Source organism: Sardina pilchardus, chromosome 22 (genome assembly GCF_963854185.1).
Source record: "Sardina pilchardus chromosome 22, fSarPil1.1, whole genome shotgun sequence".
Lineage (NCBI taxonomy): Eukaryota > Metazoa > Chordata > Actinopteri > Clupeiformes > Clupeidae > Sardina > Sardina pilchardus.
This window is the reverse complement of record NC_085015.1, coordinates 26,357,005-26,373,969: the sequence shown is the minus strand read 5'-3', so window position 1 is coordinate 26,373,969 and position 16,965 is coordinate 26,357,005. Positions and strand designations below refer to the sequence as shown.

At 40.3% G+C, this 16,965-nt stretch overlaps 1 protein-coding gene across 1 annotated transcript; it reads left to right on the top strand.

The window, feature by feature from the left end:
* The first annotated feature begins 12,518 nt into the window (after positions 1-12,518).
* LOC134070431 (C-type mannose receptor 2-like) lies at positions 12,519-16,289 on the top strand. Its single transcript, XM_062526794.1, has 9 exons — positions 12,519-12,582; positions 13,072-13,157; positions 13,574-13,708; positions 14,083-14,188; positions 14,394-14,474; positions 14,709-14,800; positions 15,324-15,458; positions 15,614-15,722; positions 16,052-16,289. Exons 1-9 carry the CDS (start codon positions 12,519-12,521, stop codon positions 16,108-16,110), a joined length of 867 nt encoding a protein of 288 aa, XP_062382778.1. The 3' UTR covers positions 16,111-16,289.
* Positions 16,290-16,965: the final 676 nt, after the last annotated feature.

The window sequence follows — 16,965 nt, the reverse complement described above, 5'->3', positions numbered from 1 at the left end:
CGCTTGGAAATCACGCCAAACGAAGTACCCACTAGTGAGAGCGCTTGACTTTCGGACAGTCTATTCTGACGTAACTTCCGGAAAATGCACACTGCCCAGCGTGCACGCTTGACTTCTGGACACAGCCTTTTACTCTCTGGAACCAGGGATGTCTGCCTCTGAGCTCAGGCCATCTTGTTTCCTTTCAGGTGAAACAAGTTCAACCTGTCAGAGCAAAATCACTCTTTAAACATATTCATGTCTATATTTGCTTTCCGGAATAACACACCCTTGTCACTGCTGTTGTTACCTTGATGTAGAGGTTGAGCTGTGGGAACTCCTTTTGCTCGACTGGTTCAGCTCCACGTTCATCCTACGAATGCATGAGCTTACGGAGCTGACCATCACTCTCTTTTAAAGACGCCCAGCCCTGGACAGCCCAGATTTATCTTGCCCGGCTTCCCTGCGATCTCTCAGGGCGCAGCAGGTGTGATTTATTTGCCCGGAGGCCTCGTCTGCCCCCGGTGCAGCGCGGCACAGAGGCTGGCGTCGTTTTTAAGGGGCACTGTTAGTCACAGAGCACAGCTGGGTCGAACGAGGGCTGATAGACGCGGTCCGAGCAAGACATCATTCATGTCTCGCCCTCACGTGACGCCACAGTGTTTGTTTTTGCTGCTCGCTTCAGTACACGGCACACAGGGACAAAGGGAGGGGTGGGGATGAGTGGGATCGGGCAGGTGTTTTAACGATAGACACAATGCTTCTACACACACACACACACACACACACACACACACACACACATTCTTAATCAATCCTCCGGTAGAGACAACGTCTTGTGGTAAAAGGGGGGAAGATGGACAGTGTGTCCCCTCCATACATGCACTCCAAATGTTACCAACTGCTTCACCCACAGGAGATGTTTTCAGAGGGTACTGTAGGTGGGGGCTTGCAACAGCAGATCTTTTCCAGGGACAGGGGTGGAGGGTGGAGGTAGGAGATGCTCGTCATGGTCCTATATCACATGCCTCATTTGACCTTCTCTTATTTGGGCTGTTTCAAAAGATGCTGTAGCCATGGTAACACAGAGAAACATTTGATCAAGTAGCTGGTGTGATTTGAACAGTGAGCCATACCATAACAGAGAGCTGCTCAATGTAGAATCTTTGTAGCAGATCAAACATAAAAAGTGTAAGTGTGTGTTATTACAGTGCATGAAAATGCACTGTACTGTTCTTCCAAGGCTTCTTCTTCTTCTTCTTATTATTCCGCTGATCAAATTCATTTTTTCTATTCAGCTTGAACCGTTTAACTTAGAAACTTCATTCAAACGTCGCAACGTAGGTCTTAAATAGGGGAAGGCTGCTAAGTATTTTTCAACTTTGTAACTTTTATACTTTTTAAACTATAAATTAAAAACTATTACAAATTTCCCCATAGACTTAACATTGGCCTCTATGACATCACAATCGGATCATTAAGCAATTAGAATCTTATGCCAGGTGGCCAGCCCCACCTGCAGCAGCTCTCTCTCTCTCTCAGGCTACATACGCTGGCTCTCTTAAGACTAGACAGTTAAATTGATTACACCTGTATCTGTATCCACTACTCTCAGTAGAGAGCTGTGTCTCTCCAGTCTACAAGAATATAAGGCACATTCCATCCAACTTTCTATCCATTCATCTTCTTCAGACCATTCACTCATCCACCCATTAAACTGTCTATCAACATCTATTAAACAATCTGCCTATCAACATCCATTAAACTCTCTGTCTATCAACATTAATTAGACTATCTACATTCAACTTTTAAATGATTTACTCTGTCTCAGGCTTTAAGCACACTGTCTCTTAAGACTAGCCAGTTAAATTGATTACACCTGTATCAACTACTCTCAGAGAGCTGTATCAGTGTCTCTCTTAACAAGAATATAAGGCACATTCCATCCAACCTTCTATCCATTCATCTTCTTCAGACCATTCACTCATCCACCCATTAAACTGTCAATCAATATCTATTAAACAATCTGCCTATCAACATCCATTAAACATTCTGTCTATCAACATTAATTAGACTATCTACATACAACTTTCAAAGTATTTACTGTGGGTGCCTCTCAAGCAGCGTTTATATGTCCTCCCTCGCTCCTCGATCCTCAATGATCTACATAAAGAAAGATAGAAGAAGGGCTAGACTATCCCATTGTTGCCGCTCCATCATTCTTTATGTAGATCAGTGAGGATCGAGGAGCGAGAGAGGACGCGTAAACGCTATATGAGAGGCACCTTCTGTCTCAGGCTTTAAGCATACAATCTTATTTAGACTACAGATTCTGTTTCACTACTTCCTCTGTCCACAACTGTTTCAAAATAAAGGTCCTCACTGCAATAATACACTATTAAATCATTTAACCATTGTAACTACTCAACTATTTAACTGTTCAACCATTCCAACTGTCAGTTATCAACTATGCCTCCAGTCAACTACACGAAACCTCCATGTACCTAGCAATCAACATACCAATCATTAAAATTAAGCGTTTATGACCGTTTCCATAGCAACCAACATGATTATGCTGCAGTAACTTCTTGCTTCCTGATAGTGGCCACCATGGATACCCTAGCAACAAATGTTTCAAAATAAAAGTCCTCACTAGCAAGTTAGCTGGTTAGCATGGTTAGCATAGTTAACATTGTTAGCATAGTTAGCATTTTTAGCATAACTGCAAAAAACATCTAACTAAGTTAGCTAATCAACCTGGTTAGCATTGTTAGCAATTTTAGCATTGTTAGCATTTTTAGCATTATTGCTAGAAATCATCAGTCAAGTTAGCTAATCAACCTGGTTAGCATTGTTAGTTTAAGTTAGCATTGTTACCATAGTTAGCATTGCTAGCATAGTTAGCATTTTTAGCATAACTGCTAGAAATCATTAGCTAAGTTAGCTAATCAACCTGGTTAACACTGTGAGCATAGTTAGCATAGTTAACCTTTTTACCATTACTGCATGAAATCAGTAGCTAAGTTAACCAATCAACCTGGTTATCATTGTTACCATAGTTAACATTTTAACATGAATAGAAATCAGCAAATCAAAATGTTTCAGCTTTAAACTGTCTACCTTCACACTATCAACTCTCTGTAAACTATGCAACCACCATATTTACCCTAGCTACACCTTGGTAACCATATCTACATTATCTATCTATTTTTGCATTTCATGCACTGGTAATTCCTTGGAATTGCATTTCTAGTTCTGTATGTTGCTCCTTCTAACAGGGAAGCCACACGAGGCAACTGTAACAGAACTGAAGCGTCCGTTCGCGTAAGTCTGCTGCAACAATTAGCTTCCCCTATAATCAATGGAAGTAGCTACACCAGACGTGATATCAGCACGTACATTCGGGGAAAAAATAGACCAGTCTTCTAAAATGTTTTTTTAACGCGTTGCGAACTCTTCAGTTAGGTGCCAGGTGTAGTTTCCCTGTTAGAGTGTGATAGTACGTATATTCTTTTTTCCTTATGTATGTGCAGTGCACTTTATTCTCTATGTGAATGTGCTGGTCTGTGTCTACATGTATGTGTTTTATTCTATAAACATTTGTGAGCGTGTGTAAGTGGGTGTGTCTTTCCTCTGTGTGTGTGTGTGTGTGTGTGTGTGTGCAGGGCAGTGCGGCTGCTTGATCAGTGGGGGGGTGGGGGGGGAGTGCTGCTCGGTCAGCGCGGAGACAGAGATGGAGCACCTCCTCATCAGGGCCTGAGAGTCCTCAAGGCGACGGCTAATCATCATCATTGCTAATCATGGGGAAGCACAGCAGGGCCAGTGTGCTTCCTGGTGTGTGTGTGTGTGTGTGTGTGTGTTAAAGGCAAGGAGGTTGGTCAGTGTGTATGATGGGCTTCCACTCCTTTCTCTTTTCTCTCAGTCTTTCTCTATTCTATTCATCCTCCACTTCTCTCTCTTTTCTCTCTTGCTCTCTATCCCTCTCTATTTTTCTTTCTGCCCCCCCCCTCCTCTCTCTCTCTCTGACCCTCTATCTGTCTCTCTGTCCACTCACTCTTGTCTCCGTCTCTGGGTCCGTCCTACACAGCGTTGTTTTGGTGGCAGGCCTTTCCTGGCTCTCTGTAATCTATCGCTATCCTCTACCCATCATCTGTCCATCCGTCTCTTTCTCTCTCTCCATCTCTCTCTCTCTCTCTGGTCATCTTGAATATTGCTGACTGGCTGATTCTTGTGGTCCAGAGGCATGAATCAGTCCCATTTTAGGGGAGATTTACACTCTTCCTCCACCCCCTACACACACACACACACACACACACACACACACACACACACACACACACACACACACTCACTCTTGCCCCCTACTTCATCCAAGCCCACTCTGTGAACTCATCCGCAGATTGGTTATTGATCAGAGGAATCACAGAAAATGAATCAACTGCCTAGACCAGGCACCATGTGTGTGTGTGTGTGTGTGTGTGTGTGTGTGTGTAGGTGTGTGTGTGTATATATATGTGTGTTTGCGGGTGTGTGTGTGCGTAAGTGTGTGTGTGTGTGTGTGTGTGTGTGTTTGTAAGTGTGTGTGTGTGTGTGTGTGTGTGTGTGTAGAATGGTAGACCTAAGTGGCCTGGTCAGGCCAAGAAAAAAAAATAAGATGGCGCAACAGCAGGTAAGAAAGAAAAGGACAGGACAGAACACAATTACAGTCTTCTCAAATTGATTTATGAGACAGGATGGCAGCAGCATGGACAGTTTCATGGGAAAGGAAAACAGGATTTGACCTCTGGAGCACAGACCTGGTCATCAGTAAAGGTTTCCATTGATTGGATTTGAGCTTTGTAAATGCAGTCAGTTTAATCATACATAACAATTTCATGTATTGCCAACTGAAGTACATTTTTAATGCTCCAAATAAATTCAACAGAATTTGAATGCAGATAACATACTGTATGGTTTCGTAACTGGATCCACTGTTTTTTGTTGCTTAGATATTTGGATTAAGCACTCAATTATGAAACCCTATGTATCTCTGATTTGCCCAACATAAGCTTTTCATATTTTAAGATTGATGATTATGTATTTATTAGCCATAAGATCTCTCAGCACTGAGTCTGAGAAGACACTGCCATTTTCTGCGCAACATTAGTTTAATATGCCATTGATATTGCTACCACAGAATAATGAACACTGTCCACTCTGGCTCAGCAACACACACATCACACCCAAAGGAGCCTCTCTATGTGGCAGAGAGAGACTATTTACTGCACAATTTAATGCCCCATTTCATGGCCCTGGAGAAGCGGTTGCCACACTGTACAACAGCAGAGAGTGACCCAATACCCAACGCAGACTGACCGTCGCAATGGCTGTCCACTGGCTGTGATGTCATTGCCATTCATCATCACTCCTCTAGGCCCTCTTCTCCTCGCTGTTGGCTCCTCATGCGACAGCCAGTGTATCATTTAACAACAGAGGAAGTTACAGACTTTTTTTTCTTTTTTCTTTTTTTTTTGCAAAATTGAGCTAATTTCGTGAAAACTCTACACTCAAACCAGGAAGACAAATAACCCTTGGAGATAAACAACTCATCTACGTTAAAGGAATAGTTCGGTATTTTACACTTTAAGCCCGTTTTCTGTATTGCCTAGCATGAAAACGAGTGTTTGACACTGAAATGTTGACGATTGAGCCTGTTTGTGGAATTTGGCAGCTTTAGAATTGAGCTCTGTATGGCTTAACATTGTTTGCTTTGTGCATGGTCTATTCTGTCCTTAAAACACCCCTAAACGTTCGTTTAAAGTTCGGGCTTAAAGTGTAAAATACCGAATTATTCCTTTAAAGCAAACAAATTTTGTCATTGAAACCTAACAATTATTTTTCAAAACGTCATTCTTGCAAACAAAATGATACACAAATGCACCAGCTCCATTACCCGTTCAAATCAGCAACAACATACTGTAGAGGTATACTTTCTACACCTAGTGCTTTGTATATGCCAGCAATGTAGGCTTCTGTTCAAGATTGTTCCAGTAGGTACAGTAGCCTACAATTACAGCACAGTAATCAATACATACTGTCAACTCATAGAAACTGGGGGATGGGACACACACACACACACACACACACACACACACACACACGTTTGAACTCGTTATCATCCATAAAGAAAGACCCCAGATTCTTTTTACTCCTCAAATCTCATAACTGCACAATACCACAAACTGCATTAAAGTACCACTAAATTGTACCATTAAATGGTAGACCACAGCAGAGTATTTCTGGTTTAGACGGGGGGTGTATCATCTGATGTTTCAGAATAACGAATCAGCCTGATATTGTCCAGTCCTGACTGACTTGAGGTGTGTTTATGGATCGATTTTGGATCAACATTTTGCTCCCCACATTGAAGATAAGGCAGAGGGGCTTGAGTTGCGTATTTCAAGGACTATGAAGGGATTTTTTGTAAATTAACAAAACGTACAAATATGACTCTTTGAGGAACTGAGATGGGGTTTAGGGGTTAATCAATGACTGGAGTGCATCTTTAGCTGCACATTATCCATTTAACTGCAGCAAGGAAGTCCCCACCTCCACATAACTCAGGGTACTCCAATTACCTCACAGACCGTGGATGTCTTGGGAAGGAGATGTCAGATAGGGAATAAGCCACATCTTCCTAGATTGACTTAAAATGGAGGAGGCACTTGAGAGATGTACCTTTCTTCTGGGTAATGCACAGTTCTGAGAAACTATTAACTAATAGGGCCCCATTTCCAGGCCAATTAGGCTCCTGGGTCTGTGTTCAAATGCTGCCTGGCCACCTCTTACCTAGGAAGCTCTTAAATGGCAGTGGGATTATTACAGAGAGCTGCTCCTTACAGACAGGCTTGGGCTTCATTAATTGAGCAACTTTAAGACTGGCAGACAGAAACATACCAGTGGTATTTCAATTGTTAGTCTAAAAGTTAAAGTCTAAAGTCTTCAGGCACAGCTATGTGAATGTATACATCTATAAACCTATACAATTGTAATAGTAGCAGTAAGAGGTAATTGCCACTGTCAAAATTAAATTGCATTAATGTGATATATGATTGTCTCACCTCATATTAATCTGTTGATTACAGAAGCTAACACCAATTAATGTGAGTGTGTGTGCAGTGTGCTCCACTTGAGTGACAGGAATGTATTGTGGTAATTGGCCATTACAGAAACTCCATCTTCAGGGTTTCCTCATACGTAAGCATTCAGTTGCACTGAACTAGGCAAACTGATCAGGCAAGATGCTAGCACATGTTGAGTAATGCATACATTTAAGCTTATTTGGCATATTATTAAGTGCAGGTGGAATTACAAATGCCCATTCTGCAACCTTTCAATACATCGCCTCTTCTTCTTCAGCAACTGTAACTGAGTGTCTTATGTATTTTTCACATTTACCACCACTACCAATAAAATGGTGAGTGTTAAATGTTCATTGAAATTAATGCGTTTTCTTAGCTGTTAACCTGTAAGCTCTGGTGTGGGCCTGTAGCTCCAGAGAACAAGGTGCTGGAGAGAAATGCACTCCGCTCTGTAGCCTACTGTCCAACCTCTCCTGGAAATGATTCATAGAAATTTAAACTGGCTGAACGGAGTTACTGGACTCGACGGGAATATAACAAACAACCACTCCAAAGTGTACGTAGAGTTCAGTTGAATTCATGAACTAGCATGTAATGTTTTTGTCTTTTTCGTGAAAGGTAATGTCTGGTTCAACCAAGGTAAACCTCACAACTGGTTGATATCCAAGGCTGAGAGGCTGACGTGGTTTGGGGCAGAACAGGAGTCGATGGCAGTCAACGGGTGGCGTAGGCTCCCTCCCCTGTGTGTCTTAGCTCGAGTGTCTTGAGTGTGGACGCAGCAGGAGAGTTCCAATGTTCTCCAGTCAGCCCAGAGCACTCCATTGATCTCCATCTCCAACACACATCTCACACCAGCATCTCCTCCAGGTCTGCTACTCTGTCTGTCTCTCTCTCTCACACTCACACACACACACACACACACACACACACACACACACACACACACACACACACACACACACACACACAGGTAATAGCACACAATATGTCTCATCTCTCTCTCACACACACACACAAATGCATTCAGTCTCTCAATCTGTCACACACACACACACACACACACACACACACAAATGCAAACACATATCAGCTTCTCACTTTGGATGACTTTCTTACTTTTCTAAAGCGTTCAGGAAGAGCCCATTTCACCCAACATCCATTTGTACGAGATGTAAACCCTCCTTACCTACTCACCACGTCACATGCACCGCTGTTGCAAAACCTTGCCAGTAAGCAGACGTTGGTAATGGGGATGTGACACTCAAAACTTTGCCCAAATGTAATGCAGTTACAGTTTTTGCCTATTGCTTACACACTAAAATCAAATGCTTAGACCATAGTCTCAATACTTAAACTTCTTGTTGCATACTTGTAAACACTGTGAATTTGAAACCATAGCTAAGACACATTGTCAACTTCGCACTATGATTGCAATTCTGCAACACACATTTTCTTACATTAAGACACTTTGTTCAAAAACAAAATCTCCTGTTATCATTTGGAAAACACTTTGTTAAGAATGCACAACTCATCTGGGAATTGTAGGAAGTTACATACAGCCTTGAAAACACTAGCACAGAAAACAGAACACCAATCGGTCTGAACCTTAACACTACAAATAGGCCTCCGGTATTACAGTAAAGCCATTTTGAGAACTTAACAAGCATGGAGACAGTGAGAGTAAATGTTAGAGGAGGACAAAGAGAGAGAGAGAGCTGTCGGACGTGGAAGAGGACAAGGACAAAGACGAGGACCAGTGCAGAGATGTGTCTCAGATGACATCAGGGCTGCTCTGGTCCGAGACTAGTTCAACAACCATATCAATTTCATATATCAAAAGTTGTATACCTGCCCCCTTACAGCCCCTTTCTAAATGCAATTGAGGAATTATTTTCTGCATGGCGGTGGAAAGTATATGATCGCCAACCACATGCCCGCATGCCAATGAAAACACTTATTCATCATAATGACTTGGGCCTACAAACAGTAGATAAACTGATACAGTAAGTTGATATGCTTACCCTATCAATATTTTTAAATATCTCATTGTTTTCTATTATTTTTCTTTGTATTTGCCGTAATGTTATGGCGTTTTCTTCCAGGACAATGCTCCTGATTTCAGTTTCCTGTTCAGGAGACAGAAGCCCTTGTGTTGGTAATCTTTTAGCTGTCAAACAAATAGTAAAATACTGTAAATACTGTGTAGGAATACAAAGTAGGAATACTTTCCCCAAATACTTAAAACATACTTTATTTTTACAGTCCTACAGAACAGGCCACAGGCAATACTGTACTACTGTGCTCATTGAGCTGTATTGTACTGTACGGCACTGTACTGTATTGATACACAACACTGCAATGTTCTAGTGGCTCGGATCTCATCAGAGATTACGGTCCTTGGCTTCCCCGTCCTCCTCCTCTTACTCTCACTCCTCTGGCTCTGCATCTGCCTGTACTACTAAATACTGTAGTACTAAAGCTCTGATTGCTAATTGTAAAACTGTGTGACAGGTGCTTGCCCATTAGTCTAGATGGAAACAGGGGTCCACGCGCACCCCCCGGCTTTTTTTATGCCACCTGATTTTTTAGAATCCTTAAAGTGTCTATTTTCTAATTGGTAATCTCTGCTAAAATTGCTTAAAATCGGTTTTGGGCTAAAACAAGTAGTGCAACCCAAAATGTTCAATATTAACATTCAGATTCATATTCAGATTCATACACATCCAGACCTTTCAAAAAATATATGGTAGTGAAAAAAAAACACCCTATGTGCTTGTGAAAACGAAAAAATAGTTGATCCGTTACACATTTTTGGCTATTTTTTGCCATTTTTGTCCAGAAATAGGGTCAATATTTTGTCAAATGTCAAAAATAACCATTTCATTCAATTCCTGGGGTTAGAAATGTATGGAAAATGTGTTCATTTGTCTCTGTATGTTGTTTACTTCAAATGTTATGCCTCTTTCTATATAATTATTCGGTTTTTCGGGTTCCGGTCGGGTCCAACAAAGGGTTAAAAATGAAGCCTTTGGGACATTATTTCAGCTTGGTACCTGGCAAATTCTGAAAATAAACACTTTAAGGATTCTAAAAAATCAGGTGGCATAAAAAAAGCTGGGGGGTGCGTGTGGATCCCTGTTTCCATCTAGACTATACATCTGATGAGTCAGTGTGCATGGTAGGGCTGTTAGCTTTAGAATTTGAATGGCAGATGTGTATTTGGTGACGGTGAGATGCAGTGCATTTCTCTTCTTCTCCCCCCTCTGGTAAGCAGTCATTCACAAAAAGGCCCTCTGCCAGGTGGCATCAATTTACCCCTTTTGTAACCACTTACAGTAAGGGCATACTAATTGGACTGAACCAACAGGTACAGGTGCAGGGGGAACCCAAACACAGGGGAGCAGAATCAATCCTGCTACACAGACATGATGGAAAAAACACTAGACAGGGAGGACAAGACAGGACAGGATAGTTACAGAATGATCATAACATTATAGGAACAGATTTGAAACATAACTTAAACAAGTATTAGATTTTCAAACATTCAATTTGCATGAGAGTGAACGGAATATACTGGGACAACATATCACTGTTGAGCAACATACTTCTTTAGCTAAACTGTACGTGACATTTGAGACAGAATACAGACTAGATATACTTTATATTGTCTGATTCTTTTTTTAAGGTGAATGAGATGGGGATAGGGGACTGGGACACTTCGGAGAGAGGCAGGGAACAGGTAAACCAGTCAGATGGTTTGAGAGTTGGGCTGGAAGGAGGAGGACACAGACAGAGTTTAGCCAAGGTCACCAAGGATGAGTGTATTTATTGAAGGCAACTGGACAAATTGTTGTTTCTCTTCTCGTTGCTGTATTAGGTGTTTGTGTGTGTGTGTGTGTGTGTGTGTGTGTGTGTGTGTGTGTGTGTGTGTGTGTGTGTGTGTGTGTGTGTGTGTGTGTGTGTGTGTGTGTGTGTGTGTGTGTGTGTGTGTGTGTTGTGTGTGTGTGTGTGTGTGTGTGTGTGTGTGCTGTAACAAGAACAAAGGAAACAACTTATTTTCCTATATACAACCTATATACTGCATCTTGGGAAACAAACAATACTCACGGCCACCTCAACCGCATGCAACAAAATGCATTTCGTTGTCTCTGTACGTGTACTCAATAATAAATAAAGTTCAATCTAATCTAATGAATCTAAAACAATGTTATGTCTCTGTGGTGATTATGATACTACAGTGCCTTTCAGAGGATTGTTTTATAAATTGGGTAATCAAGAAGAAACAGATTTTCTCTGCTGCTTTAATGCTTCAGGACATTCACATTTTCAAAATCCTAGTATAATGCAAAACATTGTTTTCCATAAGAGCAAGTTCTTGGTTTGTGTCATTTGTTTGAGTTTTGGGCCTCACTCCGACTCACTTTTGGCTGGTATCAAGTAAGCAAGTTATTTTGGGTCTGAATGGTCTTTCCTGGTCAGTTGAGCTGTGAGTGACATGAGATTGAATGTACAGTATCATAAACATTATAAACAAGTCATAAACATTTATGACATACTGTAGGCTTCTGTCATTCTGTTTCATTCGATTTTTGCAATGACAAGTTACTGTAGGTTAAGGTTAGGATTCATGTATTACGACAGCGTCAAGTCACTCTTATATCAAGTGTTACCAAGTAAAGTTTGCCATCAGTGGATAAAATAGCTAGGCTATCTGAAAAGCCACAGATACTCCTTTAAAGCATGGCCACCTCACCTAAATGTCTGCATAGCCCTGTGCAAATATGCTTCTTCATTGTAAGCTGTTTGGTAACATGAGCAAGAAAGAACTTCACAAGCCTTCTCTTTCACAATCAATGAAGGACCGTTTAGGTGTGGTTAAATGGTATAGGCTCAACTCAGTGATGCAATCAATATAAAGTGTTATTGTAACCAATCACCATGAAATGTCCCTTTTAAGGAATTGGAACAAATATTGCTCACGTCTGCCAGGAAATGAACGAACATTGATATATGGTAACTGTAGTCACCAAAGTCTCAGTCTGGAACAGAGAGTAGAATAACGGGTTGCTGATATTCCCTGACCATCCTGAAGTTCCACAACTGTACAACTTATTGACTGGCAAGTGTAGCTCCAGATAACTGTCTAAGAGAATATTTTTGTTTATTGCTATTTTATTTCAGTTTTTTACCCTGTGGCACATAACAACTGCTCTAAAAATGAAATGCATAGTACATGGCCTAAATTGGAGAAATGTATCATGTAGGCATTTTTGGGGAAAAAAAGAGGTCCCTCTCAATTTTTCTTTAAAATGGCTATACATGTTCAAGTATTACATGGGCTCTAGCAGAATTATGCTGTACTTCCATAATGCTGTACTTTGCATCTGTTTATTTACTTTTTATTGATTGGCCAGCAGCATGATCTGCAGAGGCAGCTTCCTCCTCTCCGCTCTCCTTCTCTGCTGCGGAGGAGATGCCCAAGGTATGCAGACTTTGTTTTGTGATTTTAAAAGTATTGGTGAGCTCTTCTCAATGCTATGAATCCATTTTTGAAAATATTAACAAGTCTTTAATTGTGTATTTCAGGTAATATCAATAAAAGAGCAGTTGTGTTGTTTTGATTGAGTAAAGATGCATCAAATAACAATAAAATAATTTATTTTGATAACGCTGTAGAATAACATGTGCTTATTAGCTGTATGTTAACAGTTAGTTAATGTTATTAAAGTATAGCAACAGTTAACTAACTGTTAGTAACTAATTGTTAACTGCTTATTATGCACTGTTAATAGCTAATAAGCACATGTTATTCTAAAGCGTTACCTCTATTTTTAATGATAATTGATAATTCATTTAATTTTGGAGGTACAGAGGGTTCAGAAGGTTGAAGGTAGACCTGCGTGATCTCCATACTGTGGGGAACAGCGGTTTGTCCCTATTACAAACATTTGTGGCACCGTTTCATTTTCAGAGTGCACTTGCCGTAAGGGTTGGTCAAAATATGGGAGCCACTGCTTTTACATTGTCCAAGCTGAAAGATCCTGGGCTGAAGCTGAGGTGTGTCCCACTCTTTTGCTTAAATAAGCTGTATTCATGATCATTTGTTGAAAGACACTGCACCTCTACATGTTATGCACATTAACACAGACTTGTCTTCTATGATAGAGGAGTTATGTATAGTTGTCATCGCAATATTTCTAGAGACACATAATGTCCATGGTCTGAATGTTCACATGATTATATCTTTTTGGACAGCATTTATGCAAAAACAGCTATTTTAGATGATAATATTCTATATCTAAAACAGCATGCTGTCCTTGTACATATACTGTATATATTATCGCTTCACCTGAAGAAGCTTCCATAATTCTGGGACCTCAACATAACTCAAGCCAATTCCTTTAGGTTTATGATATGTTGCCCACCTTTTGTTTATCATCAATAAAACTTTGAACAATTGAACCTTTTTTCAGAGTAACTGTATGAAGTTGGGAGGGCACCTGGCCTCGGTACACAGCCAATATGAGTCCTCTTTCATTGAGAATCTGATCAACAAAAACATTTTCAAGCCCTGGGATACATGGATTGGAGGAACCGACGCTCCTAAGGTAACAGCGGCAATCTGTCAGTGGCAGGGCACGAGAGGTAAAGGAATCGTTCAGGCTACATCTCAGTTCTCCCTGACCCTGTCAGAATGAGTGAACCCCAAACTGCTCTCTGTGTGTAGACATGTCCCTTGCATGGCATCCTTCACATACACGTGTCAATAGGAGAATGTGAAGTTATAGTTGTAAAGTGCTTTGAGTACAGAGAGCAGTAGAATATGAATACATATAAATACACCAATCTACTGACCATACACTAAATAAGATCAGAAGATGAAGGCTATGACAACACAGAACAAACACAGAATGATGTACGCCCAGTTTGATTAAAACAGCACTGCAGATACCTAGGGTGAAGTGGTGTGTCTCTTTCTCAGGAGGGTGTGTGGTTTTGGAGTGATGGGACCAAGTTTGACTTCAGTCACTGGTATGCTGGTGAGCCTAACAATCTTGGTGGCCAGCATTGTTTACATATGCATAAAGGTAACATTCCTAATCTTCATTTAAGATACTCTGGTACTGCTTGCCTGAAAACCTCCTGAGAATCTTGATTCCTTAATGTCATATCTCATGTCAACACTTTGACTGAAGTACAATATACCTGCCATTCACATATTAGCAGTCCAAGCATTTCACTATGTAGTTTTGTCTTACGGGTGGGATTGATGAAGCTCTCTGTTTTCCTCAGGGAAGTGGGATGATTACGGTTGTCAGCACAGTCATCCATCAGTCTGTTCATCAGTGTGTTCCACGAAAGTGTCGTTTCCACGTAAGTATTTTCTTTATCGGCCACTCCTGTGTTTAAAATATGTTTTATTCATGTTTTCTATGAGTTGTTATTTGATTCACTATACTTAATATTGCTTTAATTCCACTAAAGTGTAAAAAAAACCTCATTGTAACAGAATTATACTCTGCACTCATTAGAACAGAGTTACAGAGAGTAATGTGGGGAACAGTGTACTTGTCCCAAGAACCATTTGTAGAACCTTTTCATTCTTAGAGTGTATGAGGACTTGCCCGGTGGGATGGTCAGAGTTTGGGAGCCGCTGCTTTCAGTTTGTTTATACTGGAAGAGCTTGGGACGAATCTGAGGTGAGTCCTTTTCCTACCATATTAAAGAAATTCCAGTTTGTTTACTTGTATTCACCCTGAATTGCTTGTCAATCAGAGGGAGTTGTACAATTCCTTAAATGACATCTGTAAGAGTATCATGACCAATTGAAAAGGAATTCAATATCAAGCGCTTCCGCCGACGCCTGCCTTCTCCTCCTCTTCCCCTAACCATGTGTTGACCCAAGCCCACAGGTCATGTCATTGAGTGTTTATTGACCCTTTCAGTACTACATGAATTGTATTGCATATCAATCATAGCACTGTTGTGAGTTGTATAACTCTGACTAAATGATATCCACAAAATATTTCCTGTTTTCCTGTGTTCTGATCATGAACGATGTGACCCGACCACAAATTAGCACATTGAGTCTTGTTAACAGGACATGGTGGCTTTATTTCACCCTATTAACCATATCAGTGTAACCAATATGTCTAGATATGAAATCCTCCTAAAATAGTGGTGTATCATCAATAGACCTTCAGTTGAGACTTCTTCTTGCAGCGCAACTGTATGGCCATGGGAGGTCACCTGGCCTCGGTACACAGCAGAGATGAATTGCTATTCATCAAGAATCTGATCCAAAGAGTCTCTTCTAATGTACAAAGGACGTGGATCGGAGGGACCGATGCTGCTCAGGTAACAGCTGCCCATTGAATTCATGGTAACACATGACAATAACACAAAATATGACTTAGTTAACAATGCATGGCCAGGTTTAAGATATATTAGCTTAAGCTAAAATAATGTTAACAATGTTACCTGTTTAAGTTGAAATGATGTCTCTTTCTCAGGAGGGTGTGTGGTTTTGGAGTGATGGGTCTAGGTTTGACTATACTCACTGGAAAACTGGTGAACCTAACAATCGTGGTGGAGCTGAGAATTGTATACATCTCAATGGAGGTACAGTTTCAAATCTTCATAATCTACTGTATTTTCTAATCTACTATACTAATATTTCTTTTGGAATGAGAACCTTGAATCCATATATGTAGAGAGTCTTACTAACTACAGTCAGAACCAAAGATCTACGCGCTCCACTCTAGAATCTGGGCAGAACTATATTATAGCAGCTCATGGTTAAGTATAGGCTGAATAGGTATAGAGATTATTATAAAGCAGCTAAATTCAATCTCCCAATCACTAAGCACAGCCTTTCAGTACATTACTATATTCCTGTAATTCCCATAGCTGTCTAGGCTTGATGATGAAACTATCTTTTCCTCCCTCAGAATATTGGAATGATATCTCCTGTGAGTATTCGTATTCATCAGTGTGTTCCATGGGCTGAGGAGGTGCTGAGACATGCTTCCATTTCAAGATTAAAAGCAAGCTCCCACTGACCTAAACAGTAACTATGTTATTCAAGTGCATGAATATAAAGTAATTGAAAGCAGAATTATTGCTTACTTTATTTTCAATGCAATGCATGTGATGTAATGTTAAAACAAAAAAATAATACAATTAAAATTCTACCACACAAAAAATAAATTCAATAAAGTTATTTAATCTCATAGTAGGTCTATTCAAACAATACAATAAAGTCACATTTGTTATAACATTGTAACATTTAGGCAATAAAAGTTTATAAAGTGCCACATAGCTAACAAGAACATTGCAAGTCCAACTTATTTTCATTATGGGACATTTCGTGTGGAATCACCCAATTTCAGCTAAATTTGGGAAGTGACCCTCTCCAAAGAAATCTGAAAAAAAAAATCACAGGTGTGTGTAGACTAAACATATGCATACATCCTAAATAGTATATCTATCACTAATGGTTCAAAAACTACTGCCCTTTGAAGCTTCAAGTCATTTTCAGCATGGTGAACAATCCTTTTTGTTCAACTTGCAGTATTACAGTATAGGCTCCTTTGATATTTCACACACATTAGTGAAACAATGTGAATAGAAGCACATTTTCCTGTTGAATTAAAAAATCCAATCAGATCAGAGGTATTGTGTGTAATTTCCCCTCTGAAAAGCTCTGAAAATAAATTCGTTATGTGAGAAGACATCATCACCTTTGAGGGCTTCTCATTCAAAAAGTATGTGACACAAATTCATTAGATTTTTTCCTACTCATATATGGACTATAAGGTCATGTCCATGCATTAACGTTAATTGTAATCATTATCATATTGTC